The 22,713-nt window shown below is 30.7% G+C and overlaps 5 protein-coding genes across 9 annotated transcripts in view; 3 read left to right on the top strand and 2 right to left on the bottom strand.

Moving 5' to 3' along the window:
• The first annotated feature begins 34 nt into the window (after positions 1 to 34).
• On the top strand, positions 35 to 717 carry LOC145936736 (mitochondrial import inner membrane translocase subunit Tim8 A-like). Its single transcript, XM_083039209.1, has 2 exons — positions 35 to 235; positions 526 to 717. The coding sequence occupies exons 1-2, from the start codon at positions 143 to 145 to the stop codon at positions 715 to 717; spliced, it is 285 nt and encodes a 94-aa protein (XP_082895335.1). The 5' UTR covers positions 35 to 142.
• Positions 718 to 822: 105 nt separating this feature from the next.
• Pex3 (peroxisomal biogenesis factor 3) lies at positions 823 to 2,251 on the top strand. The gene has a single exon (XM_083039208.1). The coding sequence runs from the start codon at positions 823 to 825 to the stop codon at positions 1,972 to 1,974; it is 1,152 nt and encodes a 383-aa protein (XP_082895334.1). The 3' UTR covers positions 1,975 to 2,251.
• A 386-nt stretch (positions 2,252 to 2,637) lies between these two features.
• Rpt6 (26S proteasome regulatory subunit Rpt6) lies at positions 2,638 to 5,150 on the bottom strand. The gene is made up of 6 exons (XM_083039206.1): positions 4,958 to 5,150; positions 4,717 to 4,861; positions 4,172 to 4,582; positions 3,809 to 4,035; positions 3,345 to 3,620; positions 2,638 to 2,993 (listed from the first exon to the last, which is right to left on the bottom strand). Exons 1-6 carry the CDS (start codon positions 4,973 to 4,975, stop codon positions 2,853 to 2,855), a joined length of 1,218 nt encoding a protein of 405 aa, XP_082895332.1. The 5' UTR covers positions 4,976 to 5,150; the 3' UTR covers positions 2,638 to 2,852.
• Positions 5,151 to 6,357: 1,207 nt separating this feature from the next.
• Asx (transcriptional regulator additional sex combs) lies at positions 6,358 to 17,660 on the top strand. 3 transcript variants are annotated; one of them, XM_083039199.1, is made up of 8 exons: positions 6,358 to 7,092; positions 8,029 to 8,288; positions 8,393 to 9,502; positions 9,821 to 10,102; positions 10,224 to 11,105; positions 11,203 to 11,442; positions 11,868 to 11,911; positions 12,520 to 12,656. In XM_083039199.1, the coding sequence occupies exons 1-7, from the start codon at positions 6,759 to 6,761 to the stop codon at positions 11,871 to 11,873; spliced, it is 3,114 nt and encodes a 1,037-aa protein (XP_082895325.1). In that variant the 5' UTR covers positions 6,358 to 6,758; the 3' UTR covers positions 11,874 to 11,911; positions 12,520 to 12,656. The 3 variants fall into 3 exon arrangements, with proteins under 3 accessions (XP_082895325.1, XP_082895324.1, XP_082895323.1); XM_083039198.1 differs by lacking the exon at positions 11,868 to 11,911 and having other exon boundaries at positions 8,032 to 8,288; positions 12,520 to 17,660; XM_083039197.1 differs by lacking the exon at positions 11,868 to 11,911 and having other exon boundaries at positions 12,520 to 17,660.
• A 2,001-nt stretch (positions 17,661 to 19,661) lies between these two features.
• The window catches only part of LOC145935946 (uncharacterized), a 31,443-nt gene continuing 28,391 nt past the window's right edge, over positions 19,662 to 22,713 (bottom strand). For 2 of the 3 annotated variants that reach the window (XM_083037764.1, XM_083037765.1), the window contains exons 16-18: positions 21,785 to 21,999; positions 20,889 to 21,140; positions 19,662 to 20,635 (exon numbers count right to left, since the gene is read on the bottom strand). In XM_083037764.1, the coding sequence (XP_082893890.1) occupies positions 20,573 to 20,635; positions 20,889 to 21,140; positions 21,785 to 21,999 (530 nt within the window). In that variant the 3' untranslated portion in view covers positions 19,662 to 20,572. The remainder of the gene's footprint in view (positions 20,636 to 20,888; positions 21,141 to 21,784; positions 22,000 to 22,713) is intronic. The other variant, XM_083037766.1, reaches the window with a different exon arrangement.

Genomic DNA, 22,713 nt, shown 5'->3' with positions numbered 1-22,713 from the left:
TTATTCTAGTTTCACGTGCACTATAGATTTTCAGCACTGAAATCAGTTTCGAGTATCATCGTACAAAGGTGAAAGGAAGTAATTTCCATTTAGGAATTTGCATTAATGTGGCCAAAAAGGAGAATACGGGGATTGTAAAAGTATGAATTTTACGGAAGATTCGGATAAACAGATTATCATAGATGATAGACTACAACATTTTATTGAAACTGAAACGAAGAAGCAACAATTTCAAGTTAGTTCTGATTTTATTTCATGCAAGTAAATTCGTAGATATTTTATATTTATTTCTTTTATGCTTTGTGACCGAAAGAAAATAAATTATCTTATCACTAATACACTTTTATTATATTATTTTATAATATTAAATATTTAATCTCAATGTGATACATACTTGATTTACTTACAAATTTATTAAAGTTTATTGTTTATTTTTATATTTATTATCTGTAAATAATGATATTAATTGTATCTTTTATTTATGAGAATATACAATACATCAATCATAATTTAATAATATTTCAGGGATTAGTACACGAACTAACAGGTATCTGTTGGGAGACTTGTATGGACAAGCCGTCACCACGCCTAGAACCCAAAGTTCACAAGTGTCTTGTGAATTGCGTGGAAAGATTCATCGACACTACTAATTTTATCACGAATAGAATAGAACGTATTGCTACAAATTTGCAACCTGAATCAAATAGTATAGAATGATTTCATCATTCTGAGGATGTACCAAACTTTTTCTTCTGTCGGTTATAGAAAGTTTGTAATATATTTATATATTGTGTGTATATTGGATTTGTATAACTGTTGATCATGCTTTCGAGCATTTGGGGATTTTTTAAACGCCATAAGCGCAAGTTTGTAGCTGGAAGTATCGTTGTCGGCAGTGTCATTTTTTTGACACGTTATACTCAGCGTAAACTTCGAGAATGGCAAGATAATGAGATAAGGATGTTAATGGAAAAGACAAAGAAACGACAACACTATGAAAGTATAGAGAAGACGTGCAATCAAACGATATTATCTCTTGCAGCAACCTTAAGAAGCTCTGTGATGAAAGAGAATGGTACAGAGACTATTATAAATCAGCTTAGAGATGGCTCTGCCAATAAGATATCGTCTTGGAATCAATTAAAAATATTAGCAATCGCACGACCGGCTGTAATAATTTATTCTTACACAATGCTAGCTACATTTCTTAGAATTCAGCTTTCTCTGATTAGTGGACATATGTATAAAGATGCACAGAATGTGGACAATGGGATTATCGGAAATGAAATACAAGCAAAATACATGACACTTTCTAGCTATTTTATATACGATAGCATTAAGGCTTTAAGTAGTTTCATACAAAATAAAGTGGTCATGGTCACACAGTTATTGTCTCTGACAGAGCAATTAACATTGAGAGATTTGGAACAACTTTATTGGACGCTTACATCTTGTATATCTGCGGATAGTTCAATGGATCCTGTCAAAAATTTGACATATTATATGTTGCAACAAGAAAACACTGAAAACAATGACACGTCTATCTATACAAAATTGATTAATCAGATGTTGGATATATCGGAGAGTGATGAGGTACAAGATTTAATACAAAAGAATGTCAGAAGTGGATTTGTTTTGTTAATGGATCATATATCTGTATTTTTCGATAATTCTAAAAACGATAATGAACATAATGTACGAGATACAACATCACATTCAGAAGAGTCAAATGTCAAAAATTCAACTTCCACATACTTACAAGAAGCTATAAATAATGGGTCAAATGAATTTGTAAATATTAATAAAACCACTATGGCTTTGGCCAAAATTATTCCTATTGTAAATGGACAAGTTCCAGATAATCCAACATCAAATGACATGGCAACAGATTGGCTTCAACATCTGATATTAAATAATGAACTTAAAATTCTTGGAGCGAATATTTATGAAGCATTTAGCTGTTCACAGGGTTAAATTAAAGTCAACATTATTTAAGAATTAGATGCAAAAGTTATTTCACGATTATATCCAATGCAAAAGAATATATATGACAATATATAAATTCTACTTTTGGGTCTTACATAATATTATATTTAGGTATACAAATATTTTGTAATTATAAGCAAAATTTTGCTGTATATATCTACAAATTAGAACATAAAATGTATTGACTTCACTATTCTCTTATTAATGCTGGCATGCATTTTTACAATATATAACACAGAATAAACTTAATTAATCAGATACAAAATAGAGTTGATTTTATTCCAAAATTATTAAAATCGAGAATATTTTCTCTATTTTAAATATCTTCAGTTTTCTATTTTTACAGCACACATAAGTAAAAATATTGCGCGCTCTGTCTTTTCACCAAAATATATTTGCAAGAAAGTTAATTTAAGAGAAAAATTTTGAATTCTAATAAAGAAAAATCGAGAATAAAGGAAATAGATATTATACAGATTTTTTTTTATATATTTCATGAGGAGGTACTTAAATATAGAGTTTAAAATAGAAATCTTATAATTGGTTTAATGACATTGTTTTATTACCACATAAAATCATTAAAACTTATTGTTTTAATTTAAATCATATGATATCAATAATAGTATGGCATTTGTAAATACAATAATTACTAATTTAATTATGTAATAAAACCAGTGTTTTTTTTAAATATAAAGTTTTATTGGCGTTTATATAATTTATGAAATATTTATCTATGATCTAATACAAAGATCCTACACATTTACACATCCTACCGATTCTGATAAAGATAATTTGTTCATGAAATAATCCAAACAGATTGAAGATCATTAATGAGAATATGATATTGAAAAAATTGCAAAGTTGATTTATTTCCATAACTTTTTGATAGACATGTTTTTTTCAGAGTCCTTCTGCATTACTTTGGCTACTGCCATTTCAAAATCTTCTTGCGTTACGTGAACACGACGTTCTCTAAGAGCATACATACCAGCTTCCGTACAAACACCCTATGACATAAATAATATATTGAGAGAAGAGCATATATGTATATATTTAAGTTACTAGATACTAGATTTGCCAAACATTCTTTTTTTTATAATAAGCGACTTTAAATATCTATTAATTATTCTATTAATTATTGACATTTGTATTCTATTCACTATTAACTTTTATATATTATTTAATCTTATCTATTAAGAATTTTTTAAGCACTTTTGAAATAAAATATCTCGACTAAGGATAAAAAATTAGATTTACATTTAATATTTACTTTGTCTTATTTTAATAATATTATGAAATTATAATACAATAAATAATATTATACATGAAATTATAATAGATATTAAATTTTTCATTACCTTAACTTCTGCTCCTGATGCACCTGGCATAAGTTCAGCTATTTTTCTCAGATTTATTCCACGCGTCAAATTCATTTTTCTAGAATGAATCTTTAAAATGTCCAATCTAGCTTCCTCATTTGGAGGTGGAAATTCAATCTTACGGTCAATACGCCCAGGACGTAATAATGCAGGATCCAAGATATCAATTCTGTTTGTAGCCATAATGACCTTTATATTTTTTGTTGCTTCGAAACCGTCCAATTGATTAAGCAATTCTAACATGGTTCGTTGAACCTAAAAATATAATTTTTAACATAATTAGGAAAGAAAAAACTATATTTGTACATACATATATAAGATGCTCTATTTTCGAAAAAATGTTTAAATATATAAAAAACATCGCGCCTTAGAAAACATGTCGCGATGTTTTTTTTATATATTAAGCACATTTTTTTTTTAATGAAGCACTGTATTATGCATACTTCACTATCGCCACCAGATCCAGATTCAATGCGGGAACTGCCAATAGAATCAATTTCATCCATAAATATTATAGATGGTGCATGTTCTCTTGCCATCACGAAAAGTTCGCGAACCATACGCGAACCTTCTCCGATAAATTTCTGTACTAATTCAGATCCAGATACACGAATAAAGGTGCATTCTGTATGATGCGCTACTGCTCTTGCAAGCAAAGTTTTACCAGTACCTAAGGATTTTCTGTGCATTATTATGATATAATTAAATAGATTATGAGTCATGGTTTATTACAGTTAAATATAAAATAATATTAATTTTCCAAACACATATATTAATTTTTATATGATTTATAATGAACTGCCTACCTGGTGGTCCATACAATAGTACGCCTTTAGGTTGTGCAATTCCAAGAGCATCAAATAATTCTGGATGCTTGACTGGTAACTCTATGACCTCTTTTATTTCCTTTATTTGCTTATCTAAACCTCCAACCATTTCATACGTTGAATCTGGTACTTTCTCCACCATCATAAGAGAAACAAGCGGATCAACTTTATTCGGTAAGATTTTATGCAGAGTATAACTTTCATTGCGCAAAGCCACTCGCGAATTCGGTGTCACATCATTAATATCAATATTTTTATCTATATCCACCACAAACTTGCCCTCAGGATGTACTTTGACTAAGACTTTCTTTTTATCCATAGGTTTAACTACTTCTCCAACATATGAACCTTGCTCTTGTAAGAGTTGTAACTCTTCTCGTAGCATACGTACTAGAGAAAAAAAGAAAACATAATGATAATAATCATATGTAACAAATATTTTATATAACTGAAAATATATAAATGTCAAACTTTTCTGAATTTTATATACATAAAAAAAATATTCATCATTAAGACAGGTATACCTTTTGCATTGAGTTCATTACGCTGTGCCTGTAATCTTCTTAAATTTTGACTTTTTTCAGCAACAATTAATTGTAATTCTTCAATCTTCGTAATATAATATGGTTTAAAACCTTCTCCTTTAATATTCTTCTCATCAATATCCATCTAAAAAAAAATTTGGATGATTATAAATTAATATAATTACTCTATCCCTCGTATTTTATATGTAGTAATAATAATAATAATAAAAATTATTCTTACCTTATTTGTAAGTGTCATGATGGACTTAAGTAATAAATGTTCCAGATAAATATTTAATATAAGTATCTCGATTTAGTAAAAAAAGAGAAAAGCTATGTGATTTAATCTTATTTTTCTCAAAATTCTCAAAATTTGACAAGATCACTTTTTGCTTATCATCATGAGAAACGAGACCTTATATAGGTTAGATTAGAGCACGAAATTTTAGGAAGCGCGCCGAAAGCGTCATCTCTAGTTCTTTTTCCCTAACTAGAAGATCGAGAAAAAGATGACAACATAACTCGCGATTTTAAAAATTCCCTAGGGAGTCTTTGTCTAGCTCTTTTTCCCTGGAAGATCAAGAAAAAGATGACAACATACATCGTGATTTAAAAAATTCCCTAGAGAGTCTTTGTCTAGCTTCGAGTTGCGCTACTGTATGTACTGTATATACTGTGCCATAAGATCGAGAAAAAGATGACAACATAATCGCGATTTTAAAAATTCCCTAGACAGTCTTCGCCTACCTCTTTTTCCCCAGACATAAGATCGAGAAAAAGATGACAACATTACAACACGAAATTCGAGGAAGCGCCAATGCCATCAAGAAAAAGATGACAACATTACAACACGAAATTTGAAGAAGCGCCGATGCCATCGAGAAAAAGATGACAACATTACAAACGAAATTTGAGGAAGCGCCGATGCCATCGAGAAAAAGATGACAACATAAAATTGCGATTTGAAAAATTCCCTAGACAGTCTTCGTCTACCTCTTTTTCCCCAGACATAAGATCGAGAAAAAGATGACAACATTACAACACGAAATTGGAGGAAGCGCCAATGCCATGGAGAAAAAGATGACAACATTACAACACGAAATTTGAAGAAGCGCCGATGCCATCGAGAAAAAGATGACAACATTACAAACGAAATTTGAGGAAGCGCCGATGCCATCGAGAAAAAGATGACAACATTACAACACGAAATTTGAGGAAGCGCTAATGCCATCGAGAAAAAGATGACAACATTACAACACGAAATTTGAAGAAGTGCCGATGCCATCGAGAAAAAGATGACAACATTACAAACGAAATTTGAGGAAGCGCCGATGCCATCGAGAAAAAGATGACAACATTACAAACGAAATTTGAGGAAGCGCCAATGCCATCGAGAAAAAGATGACAACATTACAAACGAAATTTGAGGAAGCGCCGATGCCATCGAGAAAAAGATGACAACATAAAATTGCGATTAAAAATTCCCTAGAGTGTCACCGTCTAGCTCTTTTATCTTAGCTATACTTTAGGCACTTTATTACTCGCCACAAAACTAATAATGCTCCGCATCTATATATATTTAATATGATTTATGGTCTACGTCGTTGATATAAACAACAGGTATACATCTACATCGACAATATTTCCGTGGCATAAATATGTAAATATAGTATGGTCGAAAGAAGCGGAAGCTTTCTTCAGTTTCTGAATATTACGGTTAAATGCGATTGAAATAGTTGTAACATTTTTTATCGCTCGTAGCAACGTGGATTGACGAATTCTCGAGCGAAATGACGTAAACGGTCTCCCCCAGGATCTTTCACAGCATTTCGACCGGTTTGACAAGAATGTCAATGTTCATTCGCTAATGGTGAGAGAAGGAGCGTGAAAGAGCGAGAGAGAGACAGAGGACTAGATGTTATGTTTATATTACATTATTGGAGAGAGTAGGAGGATACGCATTTGTACGAACTGAAAATATCGAGGGAGGAGGATGGAATGCGCCGAACGGAAGTATTTATGTAAAATTTAATAATACGGCTATGCCACGGCAGTCTTACACCGCGTGCCCTGACATTTCGTTCGTCGAGGATGTCAAAATTGTAGGTAATCCTGTCATGGATACGGATGTCGAGCTCGGCAAGGCCGAAGGCTGCGAGACGATCCCAGGTTGCTCCGGTTACTCTAGCATGGTGCACAGCAAGAAAGTTATCAAGCATGCGTTGCGACAGCAGGCCAAACGACGTAGGAAGAACACGACGATAGCAGCGGGGAATTCCCGGGCTTTACCCAGAATCGTTGTTAAACCATTACCTCCACCTCCACCGTCGAATGATCCACCATCTCCAGTTAATAATGTACAGCACATCAATACTGGTAATTAAGTTGCGATATTACAATATACTCAGGGTGTCCGTAGCTTGACTACAGATTCCTGGGATTGTTCTGAGTAGAGAAGATCAAAACAATGTAGCTTCCAATTGCAAGATTATTTTTTTAAATTTTATAATGTTATACGTCACCTTATTACGTCAAATTACAATTTATTTATGTTGATTTTGAACTTTTTTACTCAAGATAATCTCAGAAACACATAGTCAAGCTATGGATATTTTATTGTAATTCTGTATGCTCTATCTCTATTTTGTTTCTAATGAATTCTAATGAAGCAAGTCAATGGTATTTTTGAAAATTTATTTGTTATACTCTGGAATATAGAATTTTTTTTTAGCATTACGTTCTGTATATATTATAAGGATTATTTTGGGACACAAGCATGTATTAATTGTAACATGTAAATTAGTATTTTTTTCTGTAATTAATTATGATCGTTGCATGATCTATTTATCAAAATCTTATTGATATATATATATATATATGTATATATATATATATATATATATATGTTGACTTATTAACATGTTTTGATAAAATAAACTCTACACAACTGTCTGATTATAATCAATATTATATCTAAAAAGATGCATTTTTAACTACTTAACTTAAATAATATGTGTGATCCATTATAATGTTTTCTGAAATATTAATGAAAAAAACTCAAATAATATTTGATATAAATATATTTACATTTTTACTTTATTATATATGTACATTGGAATATAATAATAACAGTACTGATATTAGAATTAATTAACAATTATTGTAAAAAAAAGTTTATTTTATTTTCTTTAGATCTTATATATAAAATATGCAATAATTGTAGTAGAAAATTTTATTTTTGATGGTTGATGTGATATTCTTGATAACTGATAATTGAATAATTCTAATAATTTATATTTTATATGACTATAGCAGCGGAAGAACCTGCTGCCACAATGAGAGAAGTTTTGGCTAGTTTACCTGGATTTAGCTTGAAGTCAGGTCGTAGACGATCTACAAAGAGATTGTCAGCGACTGCACAATTGGAAGCAGGTCTGGTGGATCTAGAATCTCCAGCGAGTATATTAGCTAGTACGAGCTTACGTGCTCTGTTAAATAGGCATACATTTCAAGGCTTACCTCCACTGTATCAACGGAAGCTTGCGCAACTCTTGCCTGCTGTAGATAGACAGGTATTTCCTCAAATTTCTATTATTATCTTACAATTTGTTTAGAAATTTTTCAAATACTTTTGTTGAAGAATTAATAAAAATTATCCTGTCATTTTATTCTGTAGGACGCTGCGATCTCTGGGTTGAATAATGAATTTTTTGCAAGAGCTTGCTTAGAATGGCGGAAACGTTTAGCGGAGGGAGAATTCACTCCGGAGAATCAACAACGCCTAAAAATGGAAGCGGAACGGGATAAGAATAAGTTGGATCCTTGGAAAGTGAAGCATTTCGAGCCGATATGGGGAGAGAAACGAGAGCCTAAGCTTAAATCGAGTCTCCATTACATCACCGAATCGCGTTCCAGTGGTGCAGTAACGCGTTCAAGTTTGAGACTTCGTTTGGAATCCAATGTGGATATTCCCGCGTCGGAACACGTCTATCCAGTTGTAATGACGGAGGATAAAGTCAATACCGGTTGCAAGACCGAGATTAGCATAAAAAGTTCTGACAATTTAACTAAATCCGAGGAAGTGCAAAAAAATCTAATGACTCTGGATTACAATACATTGGACAATTTGACGGATGAGAAACATTTGGACGATTCCATGCAGGTGAATCCTGCGGAGATAGCGGAGGATATTCAAATACGTGAGAATAAGACGGAAGAGACCGATAAGATCGCGGATATCTGCGAGAAACAGGATTTAATTGAGACTGATATCACCAGGCAACTCTGTCAAGACGACAACATCACAAACGTCTACGAGGAAAAGGCAGACTTTTCTTCCGGTGAGAAGAATTTGCAACCTGCGGAGAAGGATGTGATCGAAACGTTGGAGGAAGACGCTGTACTGTTGCCGGATGGTAATTCATCATCACCCAGGTCCAGCGAACAGGTGGAACACGCGTCCGGGGACTCGATCTCGCATTCATTATCCAATGAATATATCTCGCAAACCTCCATAGATCAGATAGATCAGATCTCGAAGGAACAGATTTCGCAAATGTCCAACGAGCAAATCTATCAAATATCGGATTGCGAGACCGCTGCGAGTATACTCGAAAGTTCGTCGCCCAAAGATCAAGTTAGACCTGCGGATATCGTTATGGAGGATACTAGTCTGATGAGCGATCAAGCTGAAACGTCGCACGAGACTCCAACGGACAGCGAATCGCAGATTCCAGAAGGAATGGAAATTGATAGCGAAACCTTGCAGCGTATTCATGAACTCGAGGTAGATAAGAGTTTTAATACTCACATTTTTTACGTGTACACATATTTGTGCATTTTATTTGATTCGAATCAAAGTCCATGGGACGCATATTTGTGATATAATTGTGTATCACAGTGATACATGATATTTTTAAAATTATAATTTAGAAAAAAAATATTAGAACAAACTGTTAGTTTATTAAAATTATAATTTAGATAACCTTCAGCCAATAGATTTTAAATATATATATATGTATGTATGTATGTTGATATGTCATTGCTTGCAAAAAAAAATATAAATATATTATTATTAAAGATTAATATTATGTGTGTTCTTCAGGTACGAGGAGAAATGCGTGAAATGTATGAAGAAATTTCGGGATGTCCTGAAGAGATAATATATCCTATCCTTGAGGGAATGGAAATGGCTTCGACCAATGCGGAAGTAACTGAACCGCAAGTATCTGGACAAACTGAAGATACTAGGGGAACAGAAGATGTAAATGTCGGTAACGAGGACGAAGCTCTCCGAGAAGCGAATAATTATGTCTGTTCTGAGATGCTGGAATGTAGTTGGACGGTGGATCCGACCGTTAATAATATCAATAATAATAATAACAGAGTGAGTAAATGTTATGAAAACAATGTAGATTAGTTGCGTGATAATTTATAATATAAGTTGTAAACACTGTGTTTTATCAAAATTTTATATTAATTTATTCTTTTTTTTCTTTTTTTCAAAGACGCAAGAGGAGTTGCAGGTACCTTGGCCTTTGGTGGCGGCTGCTCTTGATGGATCCGTAGCAGCTAATATCACAGTAACAACGCAGGACGAATGCAGCGAGACGTCCACAACAACCGACTCCACAACTTCCTCGCAACAGTTTATCAACGCGGACACTAACGTAGAATCCGTCAACTGCATTCAATTACCGGTTGTTCAAGGTACGGCGTTTCAATCGGACAGTCTGGCCATCAGCGCACCGGAGAGCAGCTGCGTGATGAAGAGTTTGCAGTCTCAAAGTCCGCCGATCATCACGTTTCCGCAGTTGCAGTCTATCAGATTTGTACAGACCAGTTTTAATCCGGAACAAGACGCAACGTCCTTGCTCGCAAGTAACTCTCCCGCGATCTCGGCGCAGCTGCAGCCTCAGCAGAGCACCACCGCGCAAATAAATATGATACGAACGCAGGATACCATCACTCAGATAAATACTCAGAACAATAGTGCGTGCAATAATGTAAATCAGAACCATGCCATTGCGACGCAAGGTCAAGTACAAAATACTCTGTCGACCACGATGGGAATACAGGCTCAGAATCGTACAGCGCAGAATGCGATTGTCATTCAGCATCAGACCGCTGCTTCGGTTCAACCTCGACCAATTGCAGCTGCTGTGCATCAGCAGCAGCAACAGCAACAACCGCAGCAACAACAGCAGCAGCAGCAGCAATATGCTGGATCATCGGTAACAATCTCATCGCGACCGTCGCGCGTGTCTAATCAAGGTAGCCAGAGAGGCTCCAGAAACAATAAGGAACAAGGAGGAAGTAGATCGAGAAGCTCTACAAAAGAGCCTCCGGGTGCTGTCAATTTGGAGCGCAGTTATCAGATATGTCAAGCGGTAAATATTAATTCAATATCCACATCAAAATTGGCTAAGTGAAAACTGTAATTTTTGATAAGCGAAGAATATATTGATATTTATATATATATTTTAGGTCATACAAAGTTCGCCGAATAGAGATCAATTGAAGGCTCACTTGAAACCACCGCCTAGTTTGCTCGCGAGAGGAGACGGTGCGTTCACTACCAGTAAATCCGGTGGACGCACATTGACGACTGTGAAGCCTCAGAAAACGCAACAGGCGATGCAGCATAACAAACAAGCTCAAAATAAAACGCAAGCAGTTATGCTGAGACATGTATTTGCTACAGCGCGTCAAGCTGCATCAACGGAGGTATGTATAGCTTATATATATATTAACTATGTTAGATTATATTTTTAAATATTTATATACCTGTGCCTTCCCCTTTCGCGCGACACTTGTGTAATTAAGGGTAAAATATTATAATTTATGATGAGATCTTAATCTTCTCGTAAACGTAATATTTTTTCGTATGAGTTATGCAAGTAAAACACCGTTTGATTGTGAGTTTTAAACGTACAACTCGTAATATGATTTTTTAAAAATCTTAAGAAAAATTATTCATAAAATTATATAATAAATCAAGAAAAAAGATATGTAATAAAATCATGATAAAATAATTTTCGCTATAAATGTAATTTTAATTCGCGATTCGATTGTCTTTGAATTTTTTTCTTGTATTGTACTGAATATTTGAACATACTTGCATACTATTTTATCCTTTTCTGTGTGTACAGTGCTAATCTTGCGGGTCGCTTGTGATGATCTCTGTATCATACAGGTACCTAAAATAAACAAATCTTTACATTAGTTGTGGGTTTTTAAATGAGTAGAGAGATAGTGTGACTTTAATCGCCGGAGGAAATGACGTAGCGAGACGCGCAGAAAAAAAAAGAAAAGTTTTCTATCTGTAAAAATATAATGACAAGAAACAAATACATTTATATTCAGGGTGTCTACTCCATGGAAAAACCAGGGATTGTCAGGAATTTTTTTTCAAAAACTCTATCTTTAATAATTTTATTTAATATTTAAGAAATATATGTCTAACATATCTTTGCAATATTTAAGTTTATAAAATTTTTAGTATCAAAGTCTTATGTTTTCATATGGAAAATTGTTCAATTTTTAAAATAATATTTAAATAAATTAGAGTACTCCTTAAAGACGTTTATAATAAATTATATTTGCTTTACATTTTTATTTTACAGTTTTGCATATATTTTTAGCGTTTAAATAAAATGATATAATGGATCTTTTAAAAAGGGACACCCTGTATAATATATTTCTATTGACGGACCGAATAGTAAAACTTGAACACGAGACAGTTAAAAAAATTGTATATTGAACGTTTATAGAATGATTAATTAAATACCTTTCTCTCTATAGGTTGCAGAAAGCACCCCTATAACGCAACTTGGTTCCACCAGCAGCAACAATTTCGGGCAATACATACTTGTACAAAGGACAGGGGTCGGGGACGGTGCGCCGAGGGCGTCGTCCGCCCCCCCGTTGCCGCCGCAGATCGCAGGGATGGGCGTGGGGGTTCACCTGGTGCGAGGGAGACCAGCCAGCGCCGGGGAAGGCTCTCATCAGGCCGTCACCCTGAAGGCGAGAGGGGCGGACAGCAGGATAACGGGGGGCGCGGAACCCGGCGCCCCCGGCATGATAATGGGGGGTGATCCACCACCCCCGTGCGAGTGTAATATGCGTGGAGCCATGGTAATTTGTCGGCAGTGTGGTGCCTTCTGCCACGATGATTGCATCGGGCCTCAACGTATCTGTGCTACCTGCCTCATACGTTAATTCGATTCTTTATTCATACACAACCGCCCCCCCCCCCCCCCTCGTTCGTGTATTATAAATTTAATAATAAAACCCCGTTATGAGATAAGAGTGCTGATCGTCTCTATTATGATATATTGGTGAATTGAAGAGAAACACCAACATACTAACATGAACACACACACACACACACACACACACATACATACATACATCGTACATGACAAATTTATTATTAGACGACGTAATATATATCCGAGGGATCTCTCGACGATGTATTTTAGAAGATGTAAACAAAAAGTTATGCTCCACATAACTGTGTGATGGAAAAAAATTTCGGAGTAATAATAATAACTTCTGTAGCAATTTACTATAGATATAGTATATTGCAATGCGGTATTCTAGATTTTTTTCGATTAGAGAGACAAAAGTTAACATATCGATGTGTAGTTTCGGAAGAGTATCTTTTTTTTTTTTTTAAAGATATATATTGAATTGTAACATTTTAATATTATTTTTTTTTCTCAATGAACACAACATTGCTTCCGAACTTTTAATCATTCGTTGTACAATATATGTTAACATCTACTAAATCTACTAAAATTAATTGCCAAAGTAATTCTTCAAGTACAATTAAGACTAAGAAGTAAACAAAAAAATGAAAGATAATATTTTATTCCATAATATAACTCTTGTCTACAATGATGTTCTCGTATTCTTTCTGATTTCTGAATTACATTTTTTATTATACTATAATAATTTAGAACGAGTTTTGCTTGATGAAAACGCATGAATATTTATATTATGTTTTAAAAGAGGAAAAGTATATATCTTTTTTCTTAAATTTTACCGCGTTGGAGAGAGTTACTATGGTCTGTCAGAAGAGATGTGTAGTAATGAGATTGAATAAAGTAAAGTAACGCGACTATAAAGTATAATCCTTCCTTTAAAAGCAGTACAAGTTTCGATTCGTTCATGTGTTATTATAACATTTTTCGTAAGTGTGTATTAGTAGATCTCGTCATCGTTTTCGTTATGGTGCGACAAAATATTGTTTGTCGCTCCATAACGATCAAAAATACGGTGACAAGATGTACTAATAAAGAAAAATGTTACGATGACACCGAACGAATCGAAACTTGTATTGCTTTTAAAAAGGAAGGATTATATTGAATTCCATGTAATTATGATTTTTAGTGTTGTGCTACATTATGCTACATATTTAATCTCATTACTTTTCTGACAAACCATGTATATCTAAAATCAATATGTAGATCTAAATAAAGATTCTACTTTTTTTATTGCATTTTTTATTGTAAAATTATTAGATTAGATTGTGCATAGAAGTACTCGTGTTTCAAATTTGAAAAAAGAAAACGGTGAAAAATTTTGGTGTGTTTCAAGATACAGTAAAAATAGTAAAACTACTTCTGGCAATTTATTTTAATAAAAATTATCTATGCGACTGGAATACTCGCGGAAATTATTTTTAGTCTCTTAAAGCTATAAATTATTAATCCAGCACTCTTACATTAACGGAAGTCTTATAGATTGAGGGTAATAAAGGATACAGTTGTGAGTATTGATAGATTCATTATTGCTACGTTATACAGCAGACGAAAAAAAATATATATAAAAGTTTATTATTTTTCTCATATTTTATTGTTACCTTGCCTATTATAATTTTATTGTAAATTGACGAGTGCAATGCATTGCTCTAATACATAATAAAATAATAAATTTCTAAGTAGATTTACATAGTATACATAGATACATTGTACACAAGCTATGTTAACAAAGTTAGTCTGCGTATAATGTAGCGATATATTATATACCTAATTATATTTGTAAAATTGATATATTATATTTGCTAAAAAAATTATTCATTCGATAATCAAAACTTTCTTGATATTATTTTTATGTTTTTTAATGTCAGTAAACTGGTTAATATTATTAGTATCTTTATTCTTTCCAATATCGCGAATAATATAAACAAAAAAGGCAAAAATATTTAATCATATATTCGACAAATAAATATACAAAAAAGACTCTTATATAAACGTTTTCTACAATGTTTATTTTTCCTTTCAAATTGTCAAATTCTAGTCTGCATTATATCACTTTTATATTTATTTATTATTTTATATTTATTAATGATAACATTATTTATACTTTTATAATTTTTATATTTTTGTAACACATTGCCATTTCATATTCGTAATTATCACCAAAATAAAATCATATTTACTTCATTCATATAATTCTGTCATTTAATTAATAATATATATTTACACTATGATTTATATTAATGTAAATAATGTGTAATTTTGGCTAGTAATTCCAATATTTCAACTGTATTCTTAAAACCCTATCTTAAAAGTTTGATATACAAATTTCTTATATACACTGACTCTTAATACAGTCTTCCACTAAACATCACGCTCTGTATACTCTGTAATATGTATGTTTGTTATTTATTTATTAACACGAATTTATTTTCATTGTAGCTGTTTAGAGGATATTCCTGTACATGTTGATCTCGAAGCTACATGAATCCTTTGTACATGCTCTCTTTTAATCATTCCTTTGGAATATATAGGACGATCCATTGGACTCTGAGTAGTCTTAATATAGTTTAGATTACTTTTTGCACATGTATTAGTACATGTTGTATGTCAAACTAGTATCATCGGACATTGTGTACAGGAACAGTATAATATATCACGAGAATGAGAGTAATTGATTAAGATTAACGATTTATTACAAATAATAAGAGGAATAATTGAATATTCATAGCTATATATATATATATATATATATATATATATATGTATATATATATATATATATATATATATATATATATATATAGATATGTATAATACATATGTAATCTGTATTGTTTGACCTCCCATGATTTGTTACGAATTAACTCTTTAGTATTGTTATTTATATCGAGGAATGATTTATTGAGAAATTGCGAACAATTTTATTCTTGATATATAATTTGACTTATATGCTTTAATCCAAGTTGATTACAGTCGATATATATACATATATATATATACGTCTGGAGAAAATATTCTACAGTTCAAATGCAATTGTGACACAATAATAATCCTTCTAGAATGGACTGATAGAAGCATTGTTTCTAGGGTGACTATTATATCTATTTCTAATTTGGATTACAACATATATATATATACACATTATATTAAATGCTATAATTGTACACAAATATTACTATCTTAAACTTATAAATGCTTTGAAGCGTCGATTGATTAATCTGAACAGATCAATTTTAATCATTTTTTTGTCCTAATTGGTCATTCAAACAATTCAAAGCATTTATCACGCCAAGATAAGTGCACCCAACTGATTTCATCTATTCTCATTTCTTCCGGTTTATATTTCTTTTATTTTTTATTTTTATAAGACACATTTTTCTGACACAGAGATTGGCAATTGGATATTAATCGTAAGCGTTAATATATATATATTTTTTTAAATAAAGAATATAATTTGTACATACTAGATTCATTTCGGTTAATTTTAATATGTAAAATGTATCAGATGTATTCTCTGAATCTCTAATATTTGAATCTCTCTGACATATTAAGTGCTAATTTCATTAAAGTGGCAACTATAAATATACATGTCGATATAAACGTTTTGTAAATACAAATGAATAAAAAAATCTTGTTTCTCTATTATCTTTTTCTTAATTTGAGAAACTTAATTATCAAGATTTAATGTTGCAAACTATTTTTGATGTGATTTATTTTTATCAAATTCTTTCATAACTCTTTCAAAAATTCGAAGCAGAATATTTAATATGATTAATTAAAATTAATAAAAATGACGCCTTTTATCCAGAATATTTTCGAAAAAAGATTTTGTTTTGTGACAAAAAACATATTGTTTGATATAATTTGTAATAATTATTAATTTTTTAAATATTTTAAATAAAAGTATTTTAGAAATTAAATTTTGGAAATTCTTTAGAAAGTAAAGTAAATATTTCAGAAAACTCATATATTTTGGGAATTTAATTTTATCTTGACAAGGATCTAATACAGGGGTCATCGTCACCTCTTGTGTATAGATAAAGCGGATGAAATCGAATAGGGAAGTTTTCTATCGTTTTATAATCTTCGCTAATTAATGAGAACTTAAAACAAAAAAAAATCAGTCAAACATTGGACTGTATAATCTGCTCTTTCTACACACGATCTCTCTGTGATCCGATTATTATTCGGATTATTATATGTTTCAGAATCAACTATCCAAGTTGCCAAGCTCTGTACTAGAGTAAACATGCTTATATAGATAAAATATTATTGCTTGCATTTTGCGTTACTAGAAAAAAATCATACACACCTACATATACAAAAATAAGAAAAAAAGAAAAAGAAATGACAGGACAGCGGAAATTTTGCGGTGACTGAGATCAAACGGATTACGATGATGCAGTTGAGGTGTGTTAGAATATGTTTTATGTACATTATATTTCATCATCATTCTATTTCATCTTCCTGTATGTGTATACAGTCATAATTAGACCCCCCTTCTCCTGTCATATTATTGTTACAATCGTAACGATTGAAGGTTCTGAGGCAATAATATGCTGAATAAAACACAATATGCGACATTAAGAAACATACGACGTTAAACTTTAAGCTTATATTTACTTGCTCCTTTGTATCGTGAATGAAATCGTCTTTCCTCTTTTTTTTTTTTTTTTTTGAAAGAAACAATGTATATGAAGAAATAGTCCGCGAAAATTTATTTCTCTCTGTTGTATGTCTGTTAAAATTTATTCTGTGTGATTTAACGTGTTGTCGTCTCGGTCCATCAACTTATACTTGCTTAACACAAGTTAAGAAATACGCATTACGTTGTGTCATACTTTTTCTAAATATAATTTACCTTACTTATCGATATCGATTATTTATCATATGCCATTATGATTATAATGTTAATTTTTTTTATCAATAATAATAGTAATTAGCATTACTGCAATCTTCGAAATTACTCTGTATCCGTCGCTCAAATGTAAATAAAGTAATATACGTTTAATATGGGAAATTATTTAATGCAACAAAGAACCCCGCACTATTCTCATCTTAAAATTAAATTACTAAACTCGCAGAAACTCAAAAAATAGTGACACCTTTTGTAGGGAAAAATTTTAAGTTTTGAAATTCTTTTTTTACATTTAAATTTTATTCATTTTTAACGAAGTTATAGCTGCCTGAATCTACTCGCGTGCCATTCTTCGATTTAATGTTAAAAAGAAGAATATTTTAAATAAATAATATAAAGTTTGTTTTAACTCGATTAATATTTTTTGACAGAAATCAATTGATAATTGTCAAAAATATTAATCGAGTTTATATAGTATTATATTAAAACATTATTTAAAACATATTTTAATTTTTATAAAATATTTCATAACATTTTTATTTCTGTCAAAAAAATATTAGTTGAGTTAAAGTATTATAATATATTATTTATGACATATTATTATTTTAATTCTTAAAACATTATTTTAAAAATTAATTATCAAATGAATCCTTTAATCAGCTAATTTTTGTTAAAAAATATTAATAAAGCGTTAATTTGCTAATTAAGTTTCATAGTAATGTGTTATAAAAATTAAAACAGTAATATGTTGTAAATAATATGTTATAATACCTTATCCACCACGCTGCACATCTCACGTGAGACTGACCGCAAGACTCTGAGCACGGTATCGTCAAGCGCAACCCATACGTCCACCACGCTGCGCGTCTCGCACGAGACTGATTCTCGATTCTCGAGACATTACGATTTGCGATTGCGATTGCGAGACTGGCGCTGACGTAGCGATCAGTCTCGCGCGAAACGCGCAGCGTGGCGGACGTATGGGGTGCGCTTGGCGACACCGCTGCTCAGAGTCTTGCGGTCAGTCTCGCGTGAGACGTGCAGCGTGATGGATGTGTACAGACGCACGAATCTAATGGAAACGAAGGTATTTTGATTGAATCCTGTAGAAAATTTTTTTGTTTTGTTTTCTGTTAAAGATTTAAATAATGAATTTTTATACATTGCATAATTAATTCACATATGTTTATGCATGCATTCTAATTAATGCATAAAAAATATATATATTTATTAATTATGCAGTGCATAAAAATTTACTATTTAAATCTTTAACAGAAAGTGCGAACAAAAAAATAGAATTTTCTACAAGAATCTTTTGATAATCGAGATAATTACAACATCGAGACTAATTACGATTTTATTGACGAAAAGATTTATTAATATTTTTTAATAGAAATTAGCTATTTTAAACTCGGTTAATATTTTTGACAATTATCAGCTGATCTCTGTCAAGAAATATTTTTAACAGTTATCAGCTGATTCTGTTAAAAAATATTCTTTTTAATATAAAACCGAAGAATAGTGTGTTTGTATTGTTCTAGTTTAATCAATATTTTATGTTGATTTTACATTTTTTATTGAGCACATGCAAAGAATTTTCGATGTATTTTATTATAATTTATATTATTGAATATGAGAGAGTGGTAACGTTCAATTTATTTTGATAGGTATATATTTTACAAGAAAAAAATATATATTATTTCTCGCTTCTATATATAATGTCATTAAATTCAATATGACGTCAATAAGGGAACAGAAGCCTTAAATTTTGTTTCGAAAAAGATTTCTTAACATAAATTAACACGCTGCCTAATCTAATTTAATCTGATTTTAATCTTTCCTTTTTACTCTAGGCATATAATTCACATGCATTAAAAATTATGTTTGCTTTGATATAGTATGTATATAATATTTAGAGATACACTAAAATTAATTATACATTATATGTATATAATATATATATACATATAATGTATAATTTATGTATAACTTATTGATATGTATATAAGCAGATATCTGATAGATGAGATAATTGATCGAGTAAAAATTTCCAAAATTAAAAAAATCAAAAAATAATGTTTCTAAAGCTATCTAAAACTGTATCTACAAATAAAAGATATATGTGTGTGTATGCAATCGTATGTCTTTTACAATTTAATTTCTTATAATTAAACTTTAACAGTTATTTTTAATTTACATATTGTTACAGCTATAACGTGACTTTGCTAAAACTCCATCTTATAGATTAGAGTTATCCGCACACAAAGTGTTCAAATATTAAGAAATAGCTGAGCATATCTAACTAATGTTTTATTTAATTACAAGAAAGAATATAAATAAAGAAAAAATGTAGACACATCGACAGTTGAATCAACAATATAAAAAACATTGCGCTAATATATTACCTTAATACTATAATCTCTATAAGTACACATCCAAAAAAAAGATCTATTATGGAAACCAAAGCATTTTAGAATAATATACATTCAAAAAACTGTCGTAAATTATTGCTAAAAATAAAAGTTTGAAAGAAATATTTCTGTAAAACTCTCGTCATTTATTGCAAAATTGTTCTAGTGCGATTTTTATTATATATGTGTTGTCATTTATTTTATATGTGCTTTCAATGATAACGATTTTTAATTAATAAAAATAAAAATCTGCTATAATATCAATTCTGATGTTTGTTCTTAAATTGAACGGAAATGAACATATATTGTATTTTTTAATATTACCCAGCTATGCTTCTGGTATTATTTCTTCTTAGAAAAGATTGTAACTGTTGGGCTGCACCCTATCGAAATAAAAATGTTAATAATAGTTTTAAAAAATTATTTCAATTGTGGTAGGTAGAATATAAAATAAAAAAATGTCTTATCTTAATTCTTAATTATCTTAATTATCTTATTTGAATATAAAATATAGAAAATTTACTGTAACTCAGAGGACGCAATAGGATACAAAATTTTAGATTTTTATATAATTAAGTTTTTTTATCATAGGCAAGTAAGAAAAGCGATTCTTTCATAACAAAAAAATATATTTACCGTAATGGCAGCGCCAAGAAATTGACCGATGGCTCGAGTAGCAGTAATTAGTCCACTACCCGAATTTTCTCCGAAGAGAGGAGGTGGATACGTTGAACTGGGAGACAATGTTGAAGTCCGTAGCGATGATCTGGATGATTGTCTCGGTGTATTTGTTTTTCTCTTTGTGGTAATCACAGATTGAGTGCTCGAACTAGAGATCGGTCTACTAGTGGTCGTTGTCATTGGCCGAGTAGTAGTTAAGTCCAGGCTCTGATATATATATCAATATTTTTTCAAAGTAAGAAAAAACTCCAAATAAATTTATTATAAATATCTTTTCTAGAGAGAAATAATACAATAGAACTTATACTATCTATTCGTTTCTTATTAGATCTTTTTGATATTAATAATAATATAAGACTTTCCGAAATTATCACATTTTTTATTAATTTTATATTTTGTAAGCACAAACCCCTGAATTTCATTACATTTCAACAGAAATTGATAAATTAAATAATTTTTAATCTTTTAATTTTATTGAGAGTAAAGCTTGTAAATCAAATTCTTATTAGAGCCTAATTTGAAATTATTAGCCAAAAAAAGTTCGTAATTAATTTATATTTTTGATATTTTAGTGTAGAGTTCTTTTTATAGTCGCTTATAATCTCTAAATTTTAAATTATTTATAATTAAAAATATTTTTAAAAATATGCAATATTATAAATATTATTTTTTATTTCTTGAGCATTTTATTCTAATATTTGTAATTAAAAAACGCGCGCGCGACGAAATAATTTTTTTATTACTGTGCACATCAATTAAGACTTCTTTGTATGAATGTTGAGACATATTTTTAATAAATCGTATAATCGCAGAATATCTTGAGGAAGATAACAGAAAAAAACATTACTCACAGCTAATTGCAATTGTTCCCTAACTTTTATTGCTGGTGTTGACGGTTCTATGCCTTGCTGCTTTAAAAGTAATGCCAGCAAAGCAGCAGGATTTACTTCAGTAGACGATGGTGGCATAGTCGAAATGATAGCTTGATTATTTAAAATCGCTCTCAAGAAGGCTTCGTCATCCTCGGTTACTTTATGTGTCGTTGCAGAGGTGCTCGTTTTCGTTTCTAATGCAAATAAAAATTTGTTTACGAATTAATAAAAGCAAAACCGATGATTTTGAAAGCATAAAAATTAATTAAAAAAAAAAATTTTATTTGTTTATCTGTTCATGTGTAGCCCTAAATTTTGGAAATTATAAAAATTTTACAAGTAAATTCAACAATTTCAAAAAATATAAAGGAACATTATTTGAACTAATCTAAACGGCTTGATTAATGTAATATCATTTTCTGTCCTTGAAATTCTAAATCAAATCAAAAGTGAATCTATTTCACATTGAGAGTTTTACTTAAAATTCTTAACTATTATGATTTTTCTTTTGTAAAAGAGTTTAAAAACAATGCAGATCTCTCTTTTTTCGCTGTATTAGAATTGTCATCAGAAATATATATGTATAATGATAATCTTTTAGAAAAAAAATTTCCATTTCTAATTAAAAACAGTTTAAAAAAATCTTTAATTCCAGAGCAGCGTTTATAAACGACGCTATTTATTTAAATTAAAACAAATTTTTTATTACAATAGAGTCTCTACGAAAAAATAGAATATACTTTTTAGACGTTCAAATTAAATAATTCAAATTAAATAATTTTTTAAAATTTTTTCTTGAGAATGATTCTGTTTTTTCTGTGTGTTTTTTTTATATTATTATAATTATAATTAAATTCGCATCTTATTGAGTATCTTAGACAGTACCTAGAATAAAGAAATAAAAGAAA

The sequence above is a fragment of the Prenolepis imparis genome, unplaced genomic scaffold, assembly GCF_030444845.1.
Source record: "Prenolepis imparis isolate NDT839.2.m4 unplaced genomic scaffold, iyPreImpa1.0 SCAF_5, whole genome shotgun sequence".
Taxonomy (NCBI): domain Eukaryota; kingdom Metazoa; phylum Arthropoda; class Insecta; order Hymenoptera; family Formicidae; genus Prenolepis; species Prenolepis imparis.
The sequence above is the reverse complement of the archived record's forward strand: the minus strand, read 5'-3'. Positions and strand labels throughout refer to the sequence as shown.

Coding starts and splice junctions, on each gene's coding strand:
- LOC145936736 (XM_083039209.1), top strand. CDS start 143: ATGAATTTTACGGAAGATTCGGATAAACAGATTATCATAGATGATAGA. Junction 236..525: donor CGAAGAAGCAACAATTTCAA/GTTAGTTCTGAT, acceptor ATAATATTTCAG/GGATTAGTACACGAACTAAC.
- Rpt6 (XM_083039206.1), bottom strand. Junction 4,583..4,716: donor TAATGAACTCAATGCAAAAG/GTATACCTGTCT, acceptor TTTTTTCTCTAG/TACGTATGCTACGAGAAGAG. Junction 3,621..3,808: donor GATCTGGTGGCGATAGTGAA/GTATGCATAATA, acceptor TTATATTTTTAG/GTTCAACGAACCATGTTAGA.
- Asx (XM_083039197.1), top strand. CDS start 6,759: ATGCCACGGCAGTCTTACACCGCGTGCCCTGACATTTCGTTCGTCGAG. Junction 9,503..9,820: donor AGCGTATTCATGAACTCGAG/GTAGATAAGAGT, acceptor TGTGTTCTTCAG/GTACGAGGAGAAATGCGTGA. Junction 11,106..11,202: donor GTTATCAGATATGTCAAGCG/GTAAATATTAAT, acceptor TATATATTTTAG/GTCATACAAAGTTCGCCGAA.
- Pex3 (XM_083039208.1), top strand. CDS start 823: ATGCTTTCGAGCATTTGGGGATTTTTTAAACGCCATAAGCGCAAGTTT.